This window comes from Staurois parvus, unplaced genomic scaffold (assembly GCF_062004578.1).
Source record: "Staurois parvus isolate SC_StPar_1 unplaced genomic scaffold, SC_StPar_1.0 ptg000783l, whole genome shotgun sequence".
Lineage (NCBI taxonomy): Eukaryota > Metazoa > Chordata > Amphibia > Anura > Ranidae > Staurois > Staurois parvus.
The window spans coordinates 293,659-319,194 of NW_028318579.1; the positions used below are offsets into that span (position 1 = coordinate 293,659).

General features: G+C 43.5%; 1 protein-coding gene across 16 annotated transcripts in view; it reads left to right on the plus strand.

Moving 5' to 3' along the window:
- Positions 1-25,536, plus strand: part of PTK2 (protein tyrosine kinase 2) — a 473,957-nt gene that overhangs the window by 250,329 nt on the left and 198,092 nt on the right. For all 16 annotated transcript variants that reach the window (XM_089654639.1, XM_089654641.1, XM_089654642.1 and 13 more), the window contains exons 12-13: positions 2,208-2,238; positions 8,815-8,864. In XM_089654639.1, coding sequence (XP_089510765.1) covers positions 2,208-2,238; positions 8,815-8,864 — 81 coding nt within the window. The remainder of the gene's footprint in view (positions 1-2,207; positions 2,239-8,814; positions 8,865-25,536) is intronic.

Sequence of the window (25,536 nt, forward strand, 5' to 3'; positions counted from 1 at the left end):
AACCACTTCCAGACCGGACACTTTTACCCCCTTCCTGTCCAGGGCAATTTTCAGCTTTCAGCGCTACACACGTTGAATGACAATTGCGCGGTCATGCCACACTGTACCCAAATGAATTTTTTACCATTTTTTTGAGACAGATAAAGCTTTATTTTGGTGGTATTTATTTACTGCTGGGATTTTTATTTTTTTTGCTATGTAAATGATAAAGTCCAAAAATTTTGAAAAAAAGTGGTTTTTTTTTTAAATTTTGCAAATAAATAATATTTCATCATAAATCTTAGCCAAAATGTATTCCGTTATCTTTTTAGTAAAAAAAAAAATCCAAATTAGTTTATAACCAAAAATTATAATTTTTAAATATTTTTTTTTACATTTTTATTTTATTTTTTTATATTATTATTTTTTATTTTTTTTTTCTACATACTGTCACCCTAGCAGTACAGTGTCACCATGGTACTACTTGTGGGGGGTGATGAAGATTTGTTTTTTTTTTTTTTTTTTACAGATTGCTATTACACCCATATAGGATGTAAAAGCAATCATTTCTCTCTCTCTGTCTGCATTCTTGCAGTCATTGAGAAATACAGAGTGAGCTGTGATTGGTCACAGCTTGTCACATGGTACAAGGCTGTTGTGAATAGCCTTGTACCATGTGACCTCTGTGATCATTCACAGATTTCACACGTAGTAAGCAATGATGTCACAAGTGACATTTTGCTTGCTACTTTGCATGTGATCACTGATTGGCCAATCAGTGATCACATGATTGGGACCTCGTACAGAGGTCCCGTACAGCGATCGGTGTTTCACTGTGTCCGGAGGGAGCGCGCACAAGCAGGGTGCGGGGAGGCCGTTTATAAACGTCCACTAGGGTGACTGTCAGTCCATGCATTGTGTTATCACCGTACAAAATTCCTACTGTAATTTTCTCACAATGTGCATTGGAAATTGCAGCAAGTCAGATAGAGCCCGCCTCATTTCTTGACTGGAGGACGTCCAGCATCATCTAGCTCTTTCCTCCCCAACCTGCCTGGTCCCCTTTCATTCTTTGGATTTAATCTCTCTTTATCATAGAGGTTGGAATTATTTAGGGAAATCTGCATGCAGATGCAGCCTTCCCAGAAACACCCACTCCTCCAGACTGACACCCACTCTTCAAGACATTTTGATATTTGCATAACTCCTCTTAAATGCCAGCCCACTGCTTGCAGCAGTACTGAGGCAGGGTGCGGTGATATTTTTAGGAAGCTATGGACAGCACCCTGTCAGGCCCATCCCACCAGCCATGATCTGCCTGCATTTGCATGAAAAAACACAAAGCCCTAGTGATGACATCATTGGGTCTAAAATAAATTATGTAACGAATGCAAATTTTATTTAAAAAATGTTATTCAAACTTTGATTTGGGGTGGGAGGAGGAACCAGGGAAGGTAAATATAAACTTCAGCATTAAGGGCTCGTTCTCACCATGGTGCAGAGACATCAGTTTTCCTGCACGAGTTCTGTTAGGGCACAACAAAATCAGTTGTTTTCTATGTGCCCCGTTCACACTACAACAGTGGTATCACGTTAAGATTATTTTCTGTGCAGGAATTTGCAACGTGTATAACGCCTCATTCACACCAAAAACTGATGGAAACTCATGTGCAGATTTCACTTGCAGAGACATCAGTTTTCATGCATGCTTCAATTAATTTTATACACACTGCAGATTCCTGAGCAGAAAATATCTGGATGTAATGTGTTGTGGTGTGAACAGGGCACATAGAGAACAATTGATTTTGTTGTGCCCTTGCAGAACGTGTGCAGAAAAACTGACGTCTATGCACCATGGTGTGAACGATCCCTAAATCTCATTGAAGTGTGCATGAAAACTGATGTCTCTGCAAGTGAAATCTGCACGTCAGTTTCCATCAGTTTTTCTGCCTGTATGGTGTGAACGAGGCCTAAGAGTTTTTTTTTCTCTCTCTCTCTTTCTATATCTATTTCTAATCTTGTTCATTTATCTCCTCTTCCTCATCTCCTTGAAGCTTTCTGCTTGATCAGACACGCTCAATTTGTGATGCTGGAAAAACCTTTATACATCAAACACAAATGAGAAGGCCTTTGATTCACAGTTGATAACTTTGAATGTAAATCATTGTCTTGACATGTATCGGGTTGTTAAAAATCACGTTTTTCTTTCTGTTTGTTTTTCTGTACAGAAGGTGAAAGAGCACTGCCCTCCATACCAAAGTAAGTTAAAACTGTTATTATCCTTTTTATATATGTTTTAGCTATTCACTGTTTTTGGAAGTATTGTTTCTGGTTGAAGGTCCTCAGTGAGAACAATGTATTCCATATCCTGCCCTACCCTGTCCCTATCTTCTGGCCTTTTTCCTTTTTAGACTGAAATTAAATGGCTCCCTTCACGCTGCCTATTCATCCTGGTGACAGTCGGTGAACATTTCATAAGGTCATCTCCAGAGGCGAACTGACAACTCATGGGGCCCCCGGGCAATAGGGGATCATGGGACCCCTGTGTCCTTGCCCAAACTCAAAAAAAAAACCTATGAAAAAGGTACCAGGGGCATCTCATGGGGCCCCCTACTGACCCCGGGCCCTCGGGCAGTGCCCGAGTTTCCAAATGGTCAGTCCACCCCTGGTCATTTCCTGTCATGTGGTCTATAGTGAAAGAATTCTCCTTTGGAGACTTCGCCAGCTTTTTTTTTTTAAAGTAGAATTCCAACTAAAACCTAACTATTCCTAAAACTGTCCCCACCCCCTCCTGACTAATCTGTGTAACCTGTCAATTTTCAGCCCACTCCAGTGTGGCCACGTGATCCCCCGTGTCAGACAGCGGTGTTTGCAGGGGAGAGAGTTGGACATCCGCTGGTAAACCAGGAGAGAGGACGTGACACATAGGCTTCCATGGTCCATTGGTTGTCAAAGTGCCCTCCTCTCCCCTGCAGCCACCACCAACTGACAAAGGGGAGCTGGATGGTGTGACCAGAGCAGGCTGAAAATTGGTAAGTATATACTTACACAGGTTAGTCAGCATAGGTGTTTGGATTTTTAAGAATAGTTCGTTTTTAACTGGAATTCTACTTTTTAAGTGGAAGTCCGGTCAAAACCTAACTAAGCTTCAACCTGCTCCCATCCCCATTCTAAGCCCTATGCTAATTTCCCTGTAAAGGAAAGATGTCTATACTTAATCTGAGGGCACTCTGGTCCAGTCACATGATCTCCCCAGCTGCCAGCTGCAGGGGAGAGGAGGGAGCAGAAACAACTACTGCAGAGCCTGGGTAGTGATGTCACCCATAGGATACACGCACTATGGGGCATCCAGGGGTGGACTGACCATTTGGGAACTTGGGCACTCCCCGAGGGCCCAGGGTCAGTAGGGGACCCCATGAGATGCCGTTGGTACCTTTCATAGGATTTTTTGGGTGTGGTTTAAGTGTGGACAAGGACACACGGGCCCCATGATCCCCTATTGCCCGGGGGCCCCATGAGTTGTCAGTCCACCCCTGGGGGCATCTGCCACTGTATGGCCAGCTTTAGACTCTTTGTCACTCCCTGCTGAACCTCACCTGTAGGAAAATTCCTGTCTTGCATCAGGTCCAAAAAAAGCCCTCTGTGCTCGAGAACTAAAGCTGGCCATACACTGAGCACATTTTGGCCGGTTCTCAATGAACTTAACATGAGATCAGTGAGTAGCCCTGTTGCCACCACTTTGCCTAACAACCTTCTGCTGAAAATCTGAAAGAGGCAGCCGGAAAATTGTCAGGCGTACAGCACCTGCATCAGAATTCAATTGCCGCTGCAGGAAATTCCTCCATCCTTGCTTTTTAGCTTTGATGGAGGAGTCTGCTGGGTTTCTTTCCTTCCGCCCTCAGGATGAAAGAAAAAAAATCTGTGGGTGTAAGGCCAGCTTTAGGCCCCACACAGGACTGCCTAGGTGCAGCGTGTCTCTCCCAAAGTTTGAGTGTGCTCCAATGTCTATGGAAGGCTGCTGATGGACAGGGCTGAATGCTGAAATACATGAATTTGTCCTGAACGTGCAAGGCCCTTAACGCAGGTACCATTCGGTGCAGCCACAGCCGGCCTTAGGGCTTGTTCAAACCTGACTACATTTCTAACTCTTCCCAAACGCTCCTATAGCTTTAGTATATGAGTTAGACAGGAGTTAATGAGCTGTAGTATGGGGGTTAGGCTAAGTTCACACTAGCTTTGTTAGCAGGCGTTTGGGAAGCGTTTTTGTGAAAATTCTACATATGGCAGCACACAGTGCTGTTTACACTAGTGTCGCGGCAAAATTGACACCTCATGTTGAGTCAGGAGGAATTGATGCCTCCCATTCAAGTCTATGGTGATATTCCTCAAATGTCTGGCAGGCGTTTGTGGAGCGTTAATACCATTAAACTTCATTGTAGGCGTTTGTGGTGCAGTTTTAACGCTTGGCAAATGCCTGTCAAACGCTATAGGGGCGTTTCGGGAAGCGTTTTTAACGCTTGTAAAAAGCCAGTCTAAAGCTCACATAACTGTCCAAGGGCTCATTCACACTTGACTAATTTCTAACGCCTGTCAAAGGCTATAGGGGCATTTGGCAGGCGTTAGAAATTAGTCAAGTGTGAACGAGCCCTTGGACAGGCGTTATGTGAGCTTTAGACTGGCTTTTTACAAGCGATAAAAATGCTTCCCCAAACGCCCTATGTGCAGTTTTGAAGTGTTTTGTAAGCATTTGACAAGCTTTAATACCACACCAAACACTAAATAAACTGTAATGTCAATAATTCTCCGCCACCGCACCCCAAATACCTCGCAAACACCTGCCAGGGCGTTTGAGGAGCATCACCATAAATTAGTAGACTATTGCCTACTCTGCTGTAGGCGATCTCTGAAAACCTATCTCTTCAGGGAAGCCTATCCTGCCCTCAGCTAATACTGGAATCTTCTACTCTTCCAACCAGTCCATCCCCCACAGTTATTACCTATTGTACCATTAACCCCTCCCTCCTAGATTGTAAGCTCCAAGGATCAAGGCCCTCCTAACCCTCTTGTATTGTTGCTGTATTGTCTCCCACTCTAATGTAAAGCGCTGAGCAAACTGTTGGCGCCATAAATCCTGTATAATAATAATATATAAATCCTGTATAATAATAATAATAAATTTGAATGGGAGGCGTTGAAAGGCTTCAAACTCCTGACTTGATGTGAGGCTTCAGATTTGAAGCAATGTGACGCTAACGCTTCATGTTTTGATAATGTGAATAGCACTGTGTGCTGCCCATAGTATCGTTTGTATAGGCGTTTGAGGAGCGTTAAAAACACCCCTCAAATGCCTGCTTTCAAAGCCAGTGTGAGCTAAGCCTTCTACTTTGACAACAGAGCTGGATGTTGCACCTTTCCCTCCTGGGCGCACTGCAGCTGGATGGCCTGTAGCAGAATAGGTGCACAATCATAAACAGTCATAACTAGGTTAGGGTTATCCTAGCTAAGCTAGACAGTTCTTGGTTACATGATTTGTACAACCAAAAATCACCTGCATTTCACTCTGGAATTTTGTGGTAAAACACTAGAACAATGGAGGCCTGTGGGGTGACCAGCAGGGCTGTATGTAGCCTGCGGTAGCTGAGTAGTACTGACCATGTGCAGTTAGTCACAACTCTTCACAACTGCGCTTAGACTGCAAACATTTGGGCAGGCCTGCAACAGGCATTTTGTCGAAGTGAAAAGAGGTTTACAAAACGTCTACAGGGCACAGTCTTAAATTTTTACACAATTCTGCAAGTTTTATAATATTAAGCCGTCCTATTTTTTAACCATAAAGTATCAACATGTATGTATTTTCTGAGTGCTTTTATATATATATATATATATATATATATATATATATATAAAAATAATGTGTTGTATATATATATATATATGTGTGTGTGTGTGTGTGTATATATATATATATATATATATATGTTGTGATGTGAATGGGTCCTGACTGATTTGTTCATCATTGGTGGTATAGTTTAGCTATATATTATGCCATGAAATGTGGTCCGGGCCACCCAAACTTTGCAGAGGATGTAAACTCCCTGTGACTGCAATATATGCGCTTGGCTATAAATGATAGTATTCCATAGTCAATTGTGTTTAATATTTAATCTCTTTATTTCCCTAACTTAATTTTGGAAATTGTTTGAACTGTATGGGTAAATTAGAGGCTTGCTGTTTTCTTATTAATTGAAGATTAAAATATATTTTATGTTGAGATGTTAAATGTAACCCTTTTATGTCTCTCCCCAATAAAAAACACTTTGAAGCTGCTACTTAAGGCTGCTCTGTATTCATTAATTTTTTTTTTTTTTTATTCAAGCAGTATATGTACCTGAATGTTACCTGGTACTGGCCACTTGTAATCTCTGAACTCAGACTCCATGTGCTGCTTCCCCCTTTTTCCAGTCTGTCACCTGTGCTGACAATGCAAGAAGCATGCAGATAGGAGTAGATAGCAGAGTGACAGAGAAACAAGGTCTTCAGTCTGCTTCATCTTTTACTGCCAAATCATAGGGCAGTGGTGGAGAGGAGAGCTGTTGGTGTTTTTAAATTGCAGCAGAGAGGAATCAGGTCTCCTCCATGCTAAGTAAACCACAGCCATTTTCCATGGAATTGCTAACTCAATCATTTTACAGCGATTTGTAGTCCAAACATTCAGCCATTGAGATCGAGCAACAACTCGTGTCAGCAACCAGCTCGCCAATGACATTCGCCCTGCATTCACCTCTATGGCTAAAGCTGGTCATACTTTGATTGAAATTTGGCCGATCCAGCCAGGCCTGGCCAAATTCCGATCAATGTGTGCCCCCCCCCCCCTCATTTCATTGTAATAATGCTATAGCATTCGCTTAAAAGAGGAGGTCTAAAATTAAAAAAAAAAAAGTCACTCTCATCTAGGTAGATGCAGCATTGATCCATGCTGCATCTGTTCCCCACTGCCTCTAGGACTGAGAACTAATTGATTAAAGACCACTGATCACTCATTTCTCCCCCACTGAGCAGAGAGTTGTGACTGTCAGTCACCGGCTCTCTGTCCCTCCAGAGCTTACTGAAACGTCAATCTGTGGAGGAGGTGGGAGTGGATGGCTCAGGCTCTCAGTGGCTCGCTGAGAGGCTGAGCCAGCTGCCTTTCCAGGCATTTAGGTGGATCCTGACTTTAAATTCAAGATCTTTCCAGAGCCTTAATTGGCTAAGTTATGTGAGCTGACAGAAGGCTTTACCCCGCTGTCAGCTAAAAACGGGTCACAGGAGTGCAGAACAAAGTTCACTCCTGTGACCCATAGAAGTACAGCCAAAATGCTCCTCTGTCCTGACTTGGAGCGGTCATGTTCTTATATTGCATGGAAAAGATTCCAATAAAGGATTTCATCCACCACATTGCTGTTTGTGCGGCCAACCATTCTGTTTTTCCATTGCATCTGTGGTCATGGATCGGGCCAGCACCTGCGTGTCTGTGGAGGGGTTATGCAGATTCGGCACTCACCTGGACCGGATCTTTTGCTATTTCAGTACAGCGAAAATCGCTTTGCCCATACCGCTCCTTTAACTTGTAGCAGCGACCAATCACCAGCAGCTCTAGTGACTTAAAGCGGAGTTCCACTCGCCCTGTCAAAAATTAAAAATCAGCAGCTACAAAAACTGTAGCTGCTGACTTTTAAAAAACAGCCACTTACCTGTCCCTCAGTCCCGTGGTGTGTCCCCCGCAGCCCGTTTCACCAGCCGTCCTGTATTCCAGGAGGCCGGCATCTTTTTAGTGTGGGCACCCCGCTGTGACAGCTTGCGGCTTCACAGCCGGGTACCCGCTGCGCATGCGCGAGTATTGCTGCCCTTCATGAATGGTCCTGTAGTCTTCTGGGACCTGTCATGTGTTCCAAAAAGCTACAGGGATGGGAGGACATCTTCCGTTTCTGATCGCCTAGGCAATTGGACCGGAAATGGGAGCGGGTACCTGTCAAATTCGGGTACCCGCTCCCCCGCCCCCCAAAGGTGCCAATCCTTAATGGGGAGCAGTCCTTAAAGCAGAACTTCCCCTATTGGGTGGAGCTCCGCTTTAATAGCTAGCTACAGATTCCGGTTAGTCGCTGGCATTAACGATTTGTATCGGCAATGAATTGCTGCTCTAAAACCGCCCTCCTGACATGGCCCCAAACAACTCCCATGTATGTATTTCCTTCCAGTATTTAGTTGTTTGGAGTTCAGCTTTGCAGAGCCTATAGAATTGAAGACAATGCAAGGTCTGTTAATGCAGCAGTGAAACTCTTTGGTCATTAAAGGGTTAACTGGTTTGGGTGTCCGGAAAACACAGGAAGTAAAAGCCGCGTATGCTCATGTACGTATAAGCGTGCATACAGCCTTCTGCCCTTTATTAACCCTTGGCCCTTACAAAAGTCTAGTGTTCTAACACTCGGGGTCCTGGTGAAGGAATGTTTCAGGAAATTCTGGTTGAAACTGACCCTGCTTGAAATGAGTTAACGGATGACAAGTCGTGTCATTTCTGCAGCCTGGCTGTAAAATGAGTAAATTCCTGACATATCCTCCATGACGTGCTGCCTCTGCAGTCAATTCCTGGTTAAATCTCAGTCCGATGGGTGGAGCCTGCTGTGTTTACCCCCTCCGTCTTTCAATACTGTCCCTTGTCCCCCCCCACCCTCTGTGTCTTGGTGTGGAATGGATCGGTTTTGCTCATTACAGAAGGTAGCCTGTGAAAGTGAAGGCAGTGTCTATATGACCACAGAGAATGTGCACCATTCACAGATGCAATCCTCTTTCTTCCTACAGGCTGGCCAACAGTGAGAAGCATGTAAGAGCACACGCCGTCTCCGTCTCAGGTAGGAACACAATCCGTCTGAAACTAGTGTCGTAAAACTTTCCTGAAAGTTTGCTAGCTGCTTGACTCTGCAAATGTTGTCTTGATGGACAAGCTCAGGGGTCAACAGCCTGGTGCAAATGGTAGACACAGGAAATCTCAGTAATGGCTCTCTAGGGGGACATGCTGGGACTTGAAGTTCTCCTACAACATGCAGTGATTGTTATAGACATCTGCTAACTTTTACTAGTCTAATATTCCCAGTCCAGTGACTTGATGGGCTTTCAAGAAACATGGAGGCTACCATTGCTGGCCTCTCATTTTTTTGAACGTTGTTCGCTTGGATCTAATGCTGACCCTTTTCACTTCAATACTTTGAATCGCAGACCTTGAAAAAAATATGTGGGTCGGAACTTCTGACATTTAGACTTTCTAGATCTACATATTTGCTCCAGGTTGGTCATTGAAAACCACTGAAGTCAATAGGCTGCTTCACTATATAGCCAAATGTTTGAGGATATCGGACCATCACACCTCTGTGAGCTTTGTGGACATCCCATTCCAAAGCCATGTTGGTGGCTATAATATCTTACACCTTGCTGGGAAGATGTTCCACAAGATTAGAGTGTGCTTCTGTGGGAATCTGTGCTCATGTGTGAGGTCAGGTACTAATATTGGTTCGCAGTTTGCTGTCCAACTCATTCCGATGGTGTTTAGTTGTAGTGGGTTGAGGTCAGGGCTCTGTGAACCACAATCAAGTTTCTCCACAGAAAACTCAGTAAACCATGTCTGGCTTTGTACACAGGGACACAGTCATGCTGGAAGAGAAAAGGGCCTTCACCAAACTGTTACCACAAGGTTGGAAGGGCGCAGTTGGCTAAATTGTCTTTGTATGCTGTAGCAGTACCCTTCACTGGAAACACCTGAACTGGGAGGGTTTTTTCGAGGGATGTCCACATTCCGTTGGCCATATAGTGTGCAACAGCCAGGCTTTTTCAGAATGAGTTCAGCACTGGCAGCCCTGCATGTATCTCATGACAGGTTTTCAATAAAGCTTTGCAAATTGCTGTAACCACTAATCGGTTTTCATTTATTTGGACCACCTAGGACAATGATTGGTGGCTTTGAATTCTGTACGTCATGTTGTAGGCCTCTTGTTAAAGAACCTAATCTTTGTGAAGTACATCTGTTCCACACTTTGCCATCAGCCAATATTTGAGCAAGTAGGGGTGATAGGCTAAAAACACCAGAAATAGTACGAGCATCTAAAAAAAATTTACGTATGTTGACACATTTTTGCATTTATCTGTTTTACTTGTAGGTTCTTTATTTATTAGTAGTAGTATTGTTCATCAAGTCTCTCTACCTTACACACTATGATCCTTTTTTTAAACTCATTTACATACTAGCATTTTTCCTTTGTTGCCTTATATTGTGCACGTGGTACCTATTCAGCCTATCTAATGTGTTTAAAAATGGCACTGAAATAGGATTTTTCCATTTTAAATTGTTACTAAACCCCGGACCTTGCATTCACTATATCTGGTATCCCTGGACCCTGCATTCACTATATCTGGTATCCCTGGACCCTGCATTCACTATATCTGGTTTCCCTGGACCCTGCATTCACTATATCTGGTTTCCCTGGACCCTGCATTCACTATATCTGGTCTCCCTGGACCCTGCATTCTCTACATCTGGTTTCCCCGAACCTGGCATTCACTATATCTGGTCTCTCCAGACCTTGCATTCACTATATCTGCTCTCCCCGCCCCTGCATTCACTATATTCACTCTCCTCGGACTCTGCATTCACTATATCTGGTCTCCCAGGACCCTGCATTCACTATATCCGCTCTACCTGGACCCTGCATTCACTATATCCGCTCTCCGCGGACCCTGCATTCACTATATGCGCTCTCCCCGGACCCTGCATTCACTATATGCGCTCTCCCCGGACCCTGCATTCACTATATGCGCTCTCCCCGGACCCTGCATTCACTATATGCGCTCTCCCCGGACCCTGCATTCACTATATGCGCTCTCCCCGGACCCTGCATTCACTATATGCGCTCTCCCCGGACCCTGCATTCACTATATGCGCTCTCCCCGGACCCTGCATTCACTATATGCGCTCTCCCCGGACCCTGTATTCACTATATGCGCTCTCCCCGGACCCTGCATTCACTATATGCGCTCTCCCCGGACCCTGCATTCACTATATGCGCTCTCCCCGGACCCTGCATTCACTATATGCGCTCTCCCCGGACCCTGCATTCACTATATGCGCTCTCCCCGGACCCTGCATTCACTATATGCGCTCTCCCCGGACCCTGCATTCACTATATGCGCTCTCCCCGGACCCTGCATTCACTATATGCGCTCTCCCCGGACCCTGCATTCACTATATGCGCTCTCCCCGGACCCTGCATTCACTATATGCGCTCTCCCCGGACCCTGCATTCACTATATGCGCTCTCCCCGGACCCTGCATTCACTATATGCGCTCTCCCCGTACCCTTCATTCACTATATCCGCTCTCCCCGGTCCCTGCATTCACTGTATCCGCTCTCCCTAGACCCTGCATTCACTATATCCGCTCTCTCTGGACCCTGCATTCGCTATATCTTGTCTCCCCGGACCCCGCATTTGCTATATCTGGTCTCCCCAGACACCGCATTCACTATATCCGCTCTCTCTGCATTCACTATATCCGCTCTCCCTGCATTCACTATATCCGCTCTCCCTGCATTCACTATATCCGCTCTCCCTGCGTTCACTATATCCGCTCTCCCTGCGTTCACTATATCCGCTCTCCCTGCGTTCACTATATCCGCTCTCCCTGCGTTCACTATATCCGCTCTCCCTGCGTTCACTATATCCGCTCTCCCTGCGTTCACTATATCCGCTCTCCCTGCGTTCACTATATCCGCTCTCCCTGCGTTCACTATATCTGCTCTCCCTGCATTCACTATATCTGCTCTCCCCGGACCCTGCATTCACTATATCTGCTCTCCCCGGACCCTGCATTCACTATATCCGCTCTCCCCGGTCCCTGCATTTACTATATCTGGTCTCCCCGGACCCTGCATTCACTATATCAGCTCTCCCTGGACCCTGCATTCACTATATCAGCTCTCCCTGGACCCTGCATTCACTATATACGGTCTCCCCGGACCCTACATTCACTACAATCCACTCTCCCCGGACCCTGCATTCACTATATCTGGTCTCCCACAGTACACAGAACATGGGAATGCAATTATTTTAGTAAATGTAAACTGCTGAATACCTTTTCTCATCATCAGTTAGAGCAGTCTTGTGACTTCTATGAGTGTCCAGCAGAGCACTGGTTACACATTGTAGGAGGAGTTTTCATTCTCCCTTGATTGTCCTATGAGGCTTCAGGACCCCTGACCCTCTACTTGGACAGCACTGATTGGCCTGATCACATGAACTCTCCCAAGGAAAAAAAAAAAGCTCTCTAGCAATACACACTAAACTGAGCATGTGCAGCTTGTCCCCAAGGCTCTGTACTATCAGCAGATGGATTGGGGACTGTGGAAGTAGGGGAGGATCAGAGAAGACAGATTCAAACATCCTTTTTGCACAATGTGGAGGATTAACCCCTTAGGTTCCACAGTGAGTATAACAAGCATTCTTTACGGCATATACAGACTGATTGTACTGTTGTGGGTTTAGTAACACTTTAATGCATTTATTGAGTTGAAGGAGTTTTACAAATCAAGGTAAAGGATGTATATTTTGTTATATTCTGTGAGCAAAAGCAACGAATGAGAATAAAGTCAGTACAGAGACATCAAGCAAACTGACCATAATATGGTAGTACTGTAGACAAGGAAACCACTGGGGTATACGAGCGTGGTCCCATCATCTACAGCATGTGGTTGGTGACAATAAAAGGACATAAAGGATAACTAAACCCTAGAAAGAATGCAACATTTTGCAGCTTAGAGTCCTTAGATGTGGTTTCTGTTGATCCTGCCAGAAGTGCTGTGCCCTTTTAACTTCCTGTGAACTGCACTGAAGGATATCTTCCTTCCTAGCTATCTGCTGTAAACTACCAATTGTAATGTAATGGGATGAAGATATAAGGACATGTTTGTAGTCCATATCAGGAGAAAAGTATCGGGTAATAGCCATTTACTACCATATACTGCTAGGCAGAGCCAGACAAAGCAGTGTGCTTACAGTGTAAAGCACGCAGTAAAACAGCGCACAGTTAACCCTTTGATCACCCCAGATGTTAACCCCTTCCTGCCCAGTGTCATTAGTACGGTGCCAGTGCTTTTTGTTAGCACTGATCACTGTATTGGTGTCACTGGGGATGTCAGTGGCTTCAAATCAGTTCCCCCCCCCCAGTGTCAGAATGCCCGCCGCAGTCCCGCTATAAGTCGCTGATCTCCGCCATTACTAGTGGAAATAAAAATCCCAGTATATATACCGCCATTTGTAGATGCTATAACTTTCACGTAAACCAATTAATTTACACGTATTGGAATTTTTTTTTTTTTTAGCGAAAGACGTGGAGCAGAATACATTTTGGCCTAAATTTATGACAAAATTTGATTTTTAAAAAAAATTTTTTACTGGACATGTTTAATAGCAAAATGTCAAAAATGTTTTTTTTTTCTCAAAATTGTCAGTCTTTTTTTGGTTATACCGCAAAAAAATAAAAAACACACAGGAGATCAAATACTACCGAAATAAAACTCCATTTGTGGGGAAAAAGGACGTGAATTTCATTTAGGTGCAGCATTGCATGACCGCGCAATCGTCAGTTAAAGTAACGCAGCGCCTTGCCGCAAAAAAATAGGAAGGGGGGGGGTAAATCGCCTGGAGGGCATGTGGATGTAAGGGTACACAAGGGTGCGGGTACCTACCTGTGTAGCCAAGGCTTGTTGGCTGTATTGTTTTATAGAATTTCTGGGCAGGAAGTCAAAGCTGTGTTGGCAAGCTAAGTCAATTCATGGTGAGCCCCATTACCTATCACACAGACTCATTACCCATTTGCCTACCAGGGCAGTGTTTAAATTTTTACATACGTTAAAATCTTGGTAAAATCTAAAAGATTAGGTTGCACCGAGTAAATTGCTACCAAGCATGTTAAGTCAAATTGCACATAACCATAGAATCGCCAAAAACTGTGGTACCCAAAATTCTCCATCATCGATACTTTAACCACTTGAGCAATATTTTACCCCCTTTATGGCCAGGCCGTTTTTTGCTATTTGGCACTGCACTACTTTAACTAGCAATTACTTGGTCAGGCAACGCTGTAGCAACATGAAATTGATATCCTTTTTCACACAAATTGAACTTTTCTTTTGGTGGTATTTGATCACCGCTGGGTTTTTTATTTTTCCCGCAATAAAGAAAACTTTCTGTTATAAAACATAGCCAATAAAAAATGTTTTACATTTCTTCATAAATTTTGGGCAAACTGTATTCTGCTACATGTTTTTGATTGGAAAAAAAAAACAATCCCAATAAATGTATATTTTTTGTTATAGAGTCTACAAACTGTGGTGTAAATATACTGGAATTAGTTTTTTTTAATATTACTAACGGTGGTTATCAGCAACCTATAATGGGACTTCGATACTGCGGATGGCAATCTGACACTAACGGACGCTGGAGGAACTGACTGACATTGCCAGTGACACTAATACAGTGATCAGTGATAATACTATACATTGTCACTGTACTAATGGCACTGGCTGGGAAGGGGTTAACATCTAGGGCAATGAAGGGGTTAAATATGTGCCTAACTATGTGTAATGCGTGTCCTGTGTGCTGCTTTTACCAGCTGATCTTTCAGAAACTGGTGAAACGGGAAGGCGCTTCTAAGTGCAGTATTCCAGGTCAACTTTAATAAAAAGCGGCTAAAATCACAATGTAGTAGTACAATCTGTCAGTAGCAGGGCTCTGTCCTCTGAGCGATGGAGCCGCTGTGCGGCCATCTTTAACATCTCTCATTAAGCTCCCCCCGCAGCTGCTGGCTGCCACAGCGGCTCCATCGCTCAGAGGACAGATTCCTGCTACTTTTTAACCGCTTTTTATTAACCACTTCCCGTCCGGCCGTTGTATATAAACAGCTGGACGGTGGCAGTGCAGGGTCAGGTGGCCGTTTATAAACGGCTTCCCCGCCCCTGGCTTGTGCACGCAGCATCCCTGGGAGCATGCAGCACCGCGATCCAGTGCCCGCTGTGTCCTCTGGACACAGTGGAAAACCGATTGTCAGACGGGACCTCTGTGCGAGGTCCCGATCATGTGATCACTGATTGGCCAATCAGTGATCACATGCAGAGTGGTAAGCAAGATGTCACTTCTGACATCATTGCTTACTACGTAATCAGTGTAAAAAAACAAAAAATCTTCATCACCCCCCACAAGTAGTACAGTGTCACCATGGTGACACTGTACTGCTAGGGTGGCAGTATGTAAAAAAAACCAACCCATTAATAATATAAAAAAAAATTTAAATTAAAAAAAGTTTAAAAATTATAATTTTTGGTTATAAACTAATTTGGGTTTTTTTTTACTAAAAAGATAACGGAATAAATTTTGGCCAAGATTTATGGTGAAATATTATTTATTTGCAAAATTTTATAAGAAAAACACTTTTTTTCAAAATTTTTGGACTTTTTCATTTATATAGCAAAAAAAATAAAAATCCCAGCGGTGAATAAATACCACCAAAATAAAGCTTCACCTTTCTCAAAAAAATGCTAAAAAATTCGTATGGGTACAGTGTTGCATGACCGCGCAATTGTCATTCAAAGCGTGATAGCACTGAAAGGTGAAAATTGGCCTGGACAGGAAGGGGGTGAAAGTGTCACGACTGGTTGTGGTTAAAGTTGACCTGGAATACTGCACTTAGAAATGCCTTCCTGTTTCACCTTCTTCTGCACAGAGTTTGTATCCACTCTTTAGAAGTGCTGCTCAGTACCGATTTCCCTACACAGCAAGCAAGTAGTTGAAATCCTTTACATGTTGCCAGTTTACAGTTAACCATAATTTATAGTTAGAATTATTGATGGCATTCTGACATTCACGGTGATGCCTCACGTATGGTGCAACTGATGTTTACATACACATGCACACCCTACGCTACTTTATTTGTATGGGGGTGATATGTATATATATATACAGTTGTGTTAAAAATAATAGCAGTGTGTTGAAAGAAGTGAATAAAGCTCAAAATCCTTCTAATAGCTTTTATTTCCATACACACAAATGCATTGGGAACACGACACATTCTATTTTTCTTCATGTTTTGATTTGGAATAGATCAAATTTGTGTTGTTCCTCTAAAAAAAAATTGAAGAAAAGTGAATATTAGACGGTTCAAAAAAATCTCAGTGTTTGTATTCTTCTTTACAAACTCAAACATTCACTATATAAACTGAGAAATGTTTGAAGATTTTGCTTTCCTTTGAATGACTTCATGAATATTTGGTTGTAGTCGCACTGTTTCTGAGAACTGCTGTACATCTGTGTTGCATGGAGTCACCCAACTTCTGGCCCCTGTGATCAGGTATTCCAGCCCAGGATGATTGGATCACATTCAACAGTTCTTCTCTATTTCTTGGTTTTGCCTCAGAAACGGCATTTTTGATGTCACCCCACAAGTTTTCTATTGGATTAAGATCCGGGGATTGGGCTGGCCACTCCATAACGTCCATCTTGTTGGTCTGGAACCAAGATGTTGCACGTTTACTGGTGTGTTTGGGGTCGTTGTCTTGTTGGAACACCCATTTCAAGGGCATTTCCTCTTCAGCATAAGGCAGCATGACCTCTTCAAGTATTCTGATGTATTCAAACTGATCCATGATCCCTGGTATGCGATAAATAGGCCCCACACCGTAGTATGAGAAACATCCCCATATCATGATGCTTGCACCACCATGCTTCACTGTCTTCACAGTGTACTGTGGCTTGAATTCAGTGTTTGGGGGTCGTCTGACAAACTGTCTCCGCCCACTAGACCCAAAAAGAACAATCTTACTTTCATCAGTCCACAAAATGTTGCACCATTTCTCTTTAGGTCAGTCAATGTGCTCTTTGGCAGATTGTAACCTCTTCAGCACGTCTTTTTCCCAACAGTGGGACTTTGCGGGGACTTCTTGCAGATAGCTTGGCTTCACATCGGCGTCTTCTAATTGTAACAGTCCTCACAGGGAACGTCACACCTTCTTTCATCTTCCTGGAGCTGATTGTTGGCTGAGTCCGCGCCATTTTGGCTATTCTTCTATCCATTCCAATGGTAGTTTTTCGCTTTCTTCCACGTCTTTCAGGTTTTGGTTGCCATTTTAAAGCATTTGCGATCATTTTAGCTGAGCAGCCGATCATTTTCTGCACTTCTTTATATGTTTTCCCCTCTCCAATCAACTTTTTAATCAAGGTACACTGTTCTTCTGAACAATGTCTGGAACGACCCATTTTCCTCAGAATTTCAGAGAGAAATGCACTGTAACCAGCATGTCCAACATTTGCTGCCTTCCTTCCTTAAATAAGGGCAATAATTGCCACCTGTTTTTCAAAGAATGAATGACCTCACTAATAGAACTCCACACTGCTATTATTTTGAACACGCCCCTTTCAATGAGTGATTCAATGACACAGAATCAGCAGCATGCATGTCATGACTGTTGGGTCTGTTGGATTTCTATTACTCTACTACACCTGCTAGTAAATTATTTGCCATGTAGAAATATCATTTCTACCAAAAACAGTGATTGATCCGGTTAGTGATGTCTGACTGCTATTATTTTGAACACAACTGTATATATAGTACTTTTCATTTTACCTATTTTACTATCACAAGGAGTCTTAACAAGCCCCCTATGTGGTACTGAGGGCAGACGACAGGTACGTTTTATGGAGACTTTAGACCCCCAATGTCCCCCCGGCCCTCCAATGCAGCTATTCAAGCACAGACTGTTCCCACATTGCTGTATTCTTGACTATACTAGCTGCGGAATGACAGCTGTGACCCTGGAAGTGTCGTAATGCTGGTCACTTCTGGGGTCTTTAGTCACAGGAGTGATTCTCCTGCTCTCACTTGGCAAGCGGTTTCCCACAGTCCCTGTCTGCCCAGAGGAATGGAAGAGCCCGGGAACCAATGCGGGTGCTGGCGGTGAGGGGAGAACTTCATATTAATCGGGCGGTAAGAGATTTTGTCACAAAGCCCTTCGCCGGTTCTTACCCTACGTTCACACCTATGCGGCTGTGCGGGCCGCGTTTTGCACGGGCACGAGAGCCCATTCATTTGATTGGACTCCCATGACATGACTCACAGGGGAAGAAGTCCCTGCACTTTGGGAAAACGCAGCCCGAACGGGAACCTCGGTTCCCAGTACCGTTGCATTTTCCAGTGCGGAAAATGAACTAATGGCACCTGCCCGCGGGTCCGCATTTCTCTGTGCGGGTGGTGTGGCTGCACGGATTTTTGTGCGGATCCGCAGCAGCACCACCCGCGCATGTGTGAACCTAGGGTTAAAGCCGGTACTAAGCTTGATTTATCTACTTGTCCACCATGCCATTTATAAATAAAGGTTTGTAGACAAGTGGCAAAGTATGTGTCCCCCCACCCCACTCCCAAGTGGTTCATGATACATCCCTGATGTTGGAAGCAACAATTTCGTAGGTCTATCAGGAACTGTATACGTTTCTTGTAAACAGAAAGCACCAGAATTGATTGGGTATATGTGTATACAATGTAGGTATCCACATTTGGGGAGATGTACTAAAACTGGAGAGTGCAAAATCTGGTTCAGCTCTGCATAGAAACCAATCGGCTTCCAGGTTTTATTGTCAAAGCTTAACTGAACATACTGAAGTTAGAAGCTGATTGGCTCCCATTCATAGCTGCACCACATTCTGAGTGCTCCAGTTTTAGTCAATCTCCGCCATTGTGTCTTCCCCGCACAGAAGGATACAGATGACCTGTCACTGTAATGTATATAGAGCCTCTTTGATGGTTCATTTGAAAAATAGCTGCTATTAAAGCCCTTAAAAGATAAATTATGAATGGGGTGTCAGTAATTTCTTCCAAAGTGAGTCACACTTCTTCCTGTATTTTCACTACAGTTTCTCCTCCAAACAGCCTTTACTAGCAAATCCTGCCATTTAATCTGCACAGAAGAAAAGGTCAAGTGACAAATCTTAGTGTCCCAGCTATGTTTGTCGTGGCATCATCCCCGTACATTAACCCCTTGCCCTTCAGAGGATTTACCCCCCTTCCTGACCAGGCCATTTTTTGCAATACATCGCTGCATTACTTTAACTGGCAGTTGCGCGGTCATGAAATGCTGCACCCAAATGAAATTTGTCATTTTTTTCCCCACAAATAGAGCTTTCTTTTGGTGGTATTTGATCGCCTGTGCATTTTTTATTTTTTGCGCTATAATCAAAAAAAGACCAACAATTTTGCTATTAAACTTGTCCAGTAAAAAAATTAAAAAAAACAAATTTCATCATAAATTTAGGCCAAAATATATTCTGCTCTATGTTTTGCTAAAACAAATCTCCCAAGACGTGTAAATTAATTGGTTTACGTGACAGTTATAGCGTTTACAAATGGCACTGTAGATACTGGGATTTTGTTTTGTTTTTATTTTACTAGTAATGGCGGCGATCAACGACTTATAGCGGGACTGCGGCCGGCATTTTGACACTGGGAGGGAACTGACTTGGTGTCATTCCCAGTGACACCTATACAGTGATCAGTGCTTATAAAAAAAACACTGACACTGTACTATGTATGGTACTGGGCAGGAAGGAGTTAACCTATGTTGCGATCAAAGGGTTAACTGTGTGCTGTATGTTGTTTTACTACATAGGCTGTGTCTGTTTCACTGTAAGCACGCTGCTTTGTATGGCTTTGCTATGCAGAGCCATACAAAGCAGTGTGCAGGAGCTGTCAGAGGAGAGATCTGTGTTGTTTATGTCGGAAATACTCAGTGATCACCGGGTGTCGGCAAGTAATCACCAGCAGGAACCCAGTGATTGACAATTGAGGCTGCGAATGGCTGCACGGGTAGCCCCTACCCGGAACTGCAAAATCATGTGTACATATACGTCATTTTACGCACCCCTGCCACCCTGTTGCAGTATTTCTGCTATAGGGCGGAGGGGAAGCAGTTAATCCAGGGTTAGGATTCCTTTGCTTGTCTTTTAGGGATTCAGCTCAGCATCTCAACTGCCCCACAAGTGACGAAAGACAGAAAACCAAAAAAATAATGCTTGTGCAGGTCATGGTTAGGGAAGGAAAGTGAGAATTAGGATGCTTTTCACTACTGAAATACTTTCTTTAAATCACTTTTCATACATTAGACAGCCTAGATATAAATCCAATCACTAAAGTCTCATATATGCTTTTAAATGTTATAGGTAAACTCAGCCACAGCCCACTTTCATCTCCTGGCTGGAGGAGGTCCAGCATCATTTAGTTCTCTCTTCCTCAGCCTGACTGTTCCTGGCCTACCTCTTTTATTCATTTGATTTCAGTTCCTTCAGTCATGGAGGTTCACCATGACATGTGGGCTTGACCTCCTTAGCGGTCTGATTATGTCCATATTTCTGTGCTCAAAGTGGTACATTATTATTATTATACAGTATTTATAAAGCGTCAATAGTTCGCTCAGCGCTGTACATTACAAAGGGGAACAGAACATGTGACAGAACAATACCAATACAATGCAAAACATGAGGGGATCGAGGGCCCTGCTCTTTGGAGCTTACAATCTAGGAGGGAGGCTCCTTGGTTTCCTCTTGCTAGCTGGGTTACTTGTCTTCCCCACTTCCAGCTTCTGAGCGGCGCCATCAAGCCTCACCTACAGCTGCAAAGAGGCTGCTTGAGATTTGGCTGCATTAAAGTGGAAGGAAAGGCAAAACCTAACTAACTCCAAACCTACTCCAAGCCCCATTCTAAGCCTAATCTATGCAGCTCTGTAAAGAAAGGATCGCTCTACTTACCTGTTCTGCACCCGCTCTGGTCCGATCCCGGTCTGAGCGGTCAGCAGCGGCTTCAATGTGTAGGAGAGGCAGCCGACAACAAAACGCCATAGTAAGTCAATGGGTGACATCACTTCCCAGGCATTTTGTCTCCAGGGTGCCTCTGGGGGCCGGAGCAGCTGCAGAACAGGTAAGCACAGCGATTTTTTTTTCTATTTATTTCTTTACAGTGCTAGAACGATTAGGCTAAATCTGGCTATACATTGTACAATTTTCCTTTAGATTTATCAAAACCATATATGAGATCAAACCTGAATAATGTATGGCCAGCCTTAGAATGGGGCTGGGAGTATGTTTAGAGTTAGTTAGGTTTTCCCTTTATTTCCACTTTAACATTCCTAGCGGTAATCCCGAGTGTGGCTCGGGGTTAATTTACAGTACCAAAAGCGGTAACCCCGAGCCACACTTGGGATTACTCTATAGTGCTTCTCCTGTGATCCCCCAATCCTTACCTTGTCCTGCGATCCCGCAATGTCCTCCCACTGTGTCCCCTCCATGTCCTCCGGCCAATGCCGGCATCCGTCTTTCGGGTTCCCTTCCCTGCGAACGTAGGGGATGGAACCGGCAGGAGATTCAAAAAAGTTAAAATATGACATACACACAATACATTGTAATATCTTAGTATTACATTCCTGTATCAAACCATTTCACATACATTTTGTCCCGAGTGCTTTGTCCGGCGCCCTGCCTGCATTTTTACTGTTCTCTCTGCCTGGAAACTGAGAAACGTCCATGGCGTCCAAAAAGTGTCCCTTTAGGTCAAAAGCGGTTTTAGACCGGCTAGAGAACAGCGATAGTAAATCAGAACCACTTGCAGAATTGAGTGATAATGATTAGTGGGGGAAATTCCTCATCAGACACTGAAAACTATTCTGCGACTTTGCTCAGCAATGTGTGAACTTGGCGCTATATTTCAAATGTCAGTGTTTTTGGTTTGATTACATTATTGAATTACGTTTATTATTATATTACTTTTTTGTATAATTATTTATTATAATTTATGATTTCGTGTTTCAAACTTTATCATACCCGGAATGTTTACTAGACTCTTGTTCGGACAGATTTAAGTGAGTTATTCCTAAAAATTACAGTCCTACAATATAAAACAAATTTCCATGCAAAACAATGTACCGCTTTGACTTTCAAAAATATTGATTAGTTAGACCGCCAGGGAGGTTAACCCTTTGGCGCCGGCGCCTCCCGGCCCTTTAAGGGTTCCAGAAGCCGGGAGGTGGGGTTTTAGGATCATGTGACCACCGTGATTCGCTGTCACGACGGTCGCATGATTGGGAAAGGTCCCGATCGAAAGAGGAGATCAGGACCTCTCCGTGTGTGCTGGGAGCGCGCAGGGCGCGTGGTCTCAGCATGGTTTTTTTTCTTTTCAATAGAACGCAAATGTGCGGCTGCTCGGCGTCTAGGCCCAGATGCCTGGAGGCCGCACATTTGCGTTCAGCCAGTGCCAAGAGGTTAAGAAATAACAATTGCTAAAAACGAGGAAAAAAAAAAAAAAGTTGAATGAAGAATTTTCTAATTAAAAAAAAAAAATTAAACATAGAGTTCTGAGAAAATATATTTCCTTCAGTTAGAATTTGTTTGTATTTTAATACATTGAAAACCATGACATTGTAATTTTTTTTGCTTCACCTTCCCAGCAGTACAAGAGGGTTTCTCCTCCTTCTCTGAGTTTTAATGTTTTTTTATGACAAGTACAGCAGCAGGAATGAGACAACAGGAAGCAGAATACCTTTAATCCATTGTATTGCTCACATCTGGTGTCCCAAGTTGCTTGGTTAGGGGCGCATAGAAGAGGCTCATGAAAACTTGTCAGATGTACATTTTTTCGGGTACATTGGTGTCTTTCCACGGTGGACTTGCCCAGCTCTGCTGACGTAAAGCACTCATGCAGCAAGTTGGGAGATTTGAATGAGCTTTAATTCATCCCTCTTGGAAGGAAATGAGACCGGGCTGTTTATAGAACGCTGGCACAGCGAGCCATAGATGCGAGGAAGCAGCGATGATATCATTTTATTGGCTGCCTCGGGCTCTTTGGTGTTGAAGCGTTCCCTAAATACATCGGCGCTTTTGATTCTGTTTCATTGTTTTGGATTTCACTGAACACAGAGTTCTCATTACATGCGGGCTGCTTCTTTCAACACAGAAAAATCGGTTTGAGGAGCCATAAAACCTAAATGAAGAAGGAACATGACGTAAATAAGTAGAGTTTGTTCTTACCGTGACGCACATTTTGCTGTGCAGCAGTGTATGTTCAGGTTCCTATTTAATGTTTATTGCACTTCAATGGACCTACCTTACAGTGCGAGGCAATACTCTGATAGATATGCTCTGTGCATTACAGTGGGGATCAAAAGTTTGGGCACCCCAGCTAAAAATTTGTATTAATGTGCATAAAGAAGCCAAAGAAAGATGGAAAAATCTCCAAAAGGCATCAAATTACAGATTAGACATTCTTATAATATGTCAACAAAAGTTAGATTTTATTTCCATCATTTACACTTTCAAAATAACAGAAAACAAAAAAATGGCGTCTGCAAAAGTTTGGGCACCCTGCAGAGTTAATATCTTGTACTGCCCCCTTTGGCAAGTATCACAGCTTGTAAACGCTTTTTGTAGCCAGCCAAGAGTCTTTCAATTCTTGTTTGAGGTATCTTTGCCCATTCTTCCTTACAAAAGTCTTCCAGTTCTTTGAGATTTCTGGGCTGTCTGTCACGCACTGCTCTTTTAAGGTCTATCCATAGATTTTCAATTATGTTGAGGTCAGGAGATTGTGAAGGCCATGGCAAAACTTCAGTTTACGCTTCTTGATGTAATCCCCCATGGATTTCGAGGTGTGTTTAGGATCATTATCCATTTGTAGAAGCCATCCTCTCTTTAACTTCATCTTTTTCACAGATGGCATCAAGTTACCATCCAAAATTTGCTGAAATTTTATTGAATCCATTTTTCCTTCTACTCGTGAGATGTTCCCTGTGCCACTGGCTGCAACACAACCCCAAAGCATGATTGATCCAACCCCATGCTTAACAGTTGGACAGAGGTTCTTTTCATTAAATTCTGTGCCCCTTCTTCTCCAAACGTACCTTTGCTCATTCCGGCCAGAAAGTTCAATTTTAACCTCATCGGTCCACAGAACTTGTTTCCAAAATGCATCAGGCTTGTCTATATGTTCATTTGCAAAGTTCAAACGATGATTTTTGTGGTGAGGACGTAGAAGAGGTTTTCTTCTGATGACTCTTTCATGAAGACCATATTTGTACAAGTATCTCTTTATAGTGGAATAGTGTACCACAACTCCAGTGTCTGCCAGATCTTTCTGGAGGGATCATGCAGTCAAACGTGGGTTTTGAATTGTTTTTCTCACAATCCTGCGAGCTGTTCTGTCTGATATTTTTCTTGGTCTTCCAGATCTTGCTTTAACTTCCACTGTTCCTAATGACTGCCATTTCTTAATTACATTCCGAACACAGGATATTGACATCTGAAAACACTTTGCTATCTTCTTATAGCCTTCTCCAGCTTTGTGAGCGTCAACTATTTTCAGTTTCAGTTTTCTAGACAACTGCTTAGAAGAACCCATGGTGCTGATTGTTGGGGCAAGGTCAGATGAGTCTGGGCATTTAAAACCTTTGAGATTGACATCACCTGGTCTTCCCAGACGATGATTGAGAACAATCCATGACACTGGCAGGTCTCAGCTTGGCAAAGGGGGCAGTGCATGCTATAAATTCTGCAGGGTGCCCAAACTTTTGCAGACGCCATTTTTTTGTTTTCTGTTATTTTGAAAGTGTAAATGATGGAAATAAAATCTAACTTTTGTCGACCATATTATAAGAATGTCTAATCTGTAATTTGATGCCTTTTGGAGATTTTTCCATCTTTCCTTGGCTTCTTTATGCACATTAATACAAATTTTTAGCTGGGGTGCCCAAACTTTCAATCCCCACTGTACATTGCACTACGCAAAAATATCATGCTGGACCTTGATGATCAATAGATTGCCTAACGCATTGCACAAAAACACACGCTGCAGTGCATTTTATTGAGGTGTAATGGTTCCATTGAAAAAAGCCGTATTTGCATAAGCAGGGTATTATGTATACTAATTCACTGTCTTAATCGCCTTCACAATACCTGTACAATGGTCACATGACCAACTTTTATGTCTTTGTACTTTTATATAGCTCTGGCTGTGGGCAGGTTAGCAGATGCAGTGGCTCATCATTACCCTGCGATGGTCCTGTCGGGATTTGGACTTTTCCTCCCAGCAGCCCTTGCCACGCTTTCCATTGCAGGAGGTGGACAGCGTTGGCTAATTTGCCAGATACCCATTTCTCCTTCTCTTCGATCCTTCTGGAGTTGTGTGGCCCTGTTGTGTCCCAATAGAGTTGGGCCTCGTCTATCCGGATCACTGATCTGCGGTCATCAGTTTGGCCTTCATGTCCTCGCTTGGCCACGTTCCGCTAGGTCACGCCATCAGGGTTCCCTGGTGGTATGCCTCTGCGATCCTGCCCATGTCTTCCCTGCTTCCCAACCCCTCTCTCATTCAGTCTTTTTCCCTCTCTAGTACTAGCTTCTCACTTCTCTCTTTTCCTTCTACACTCCACTATCTCTTCTCTTGGTCCTGTTTGGTACGTT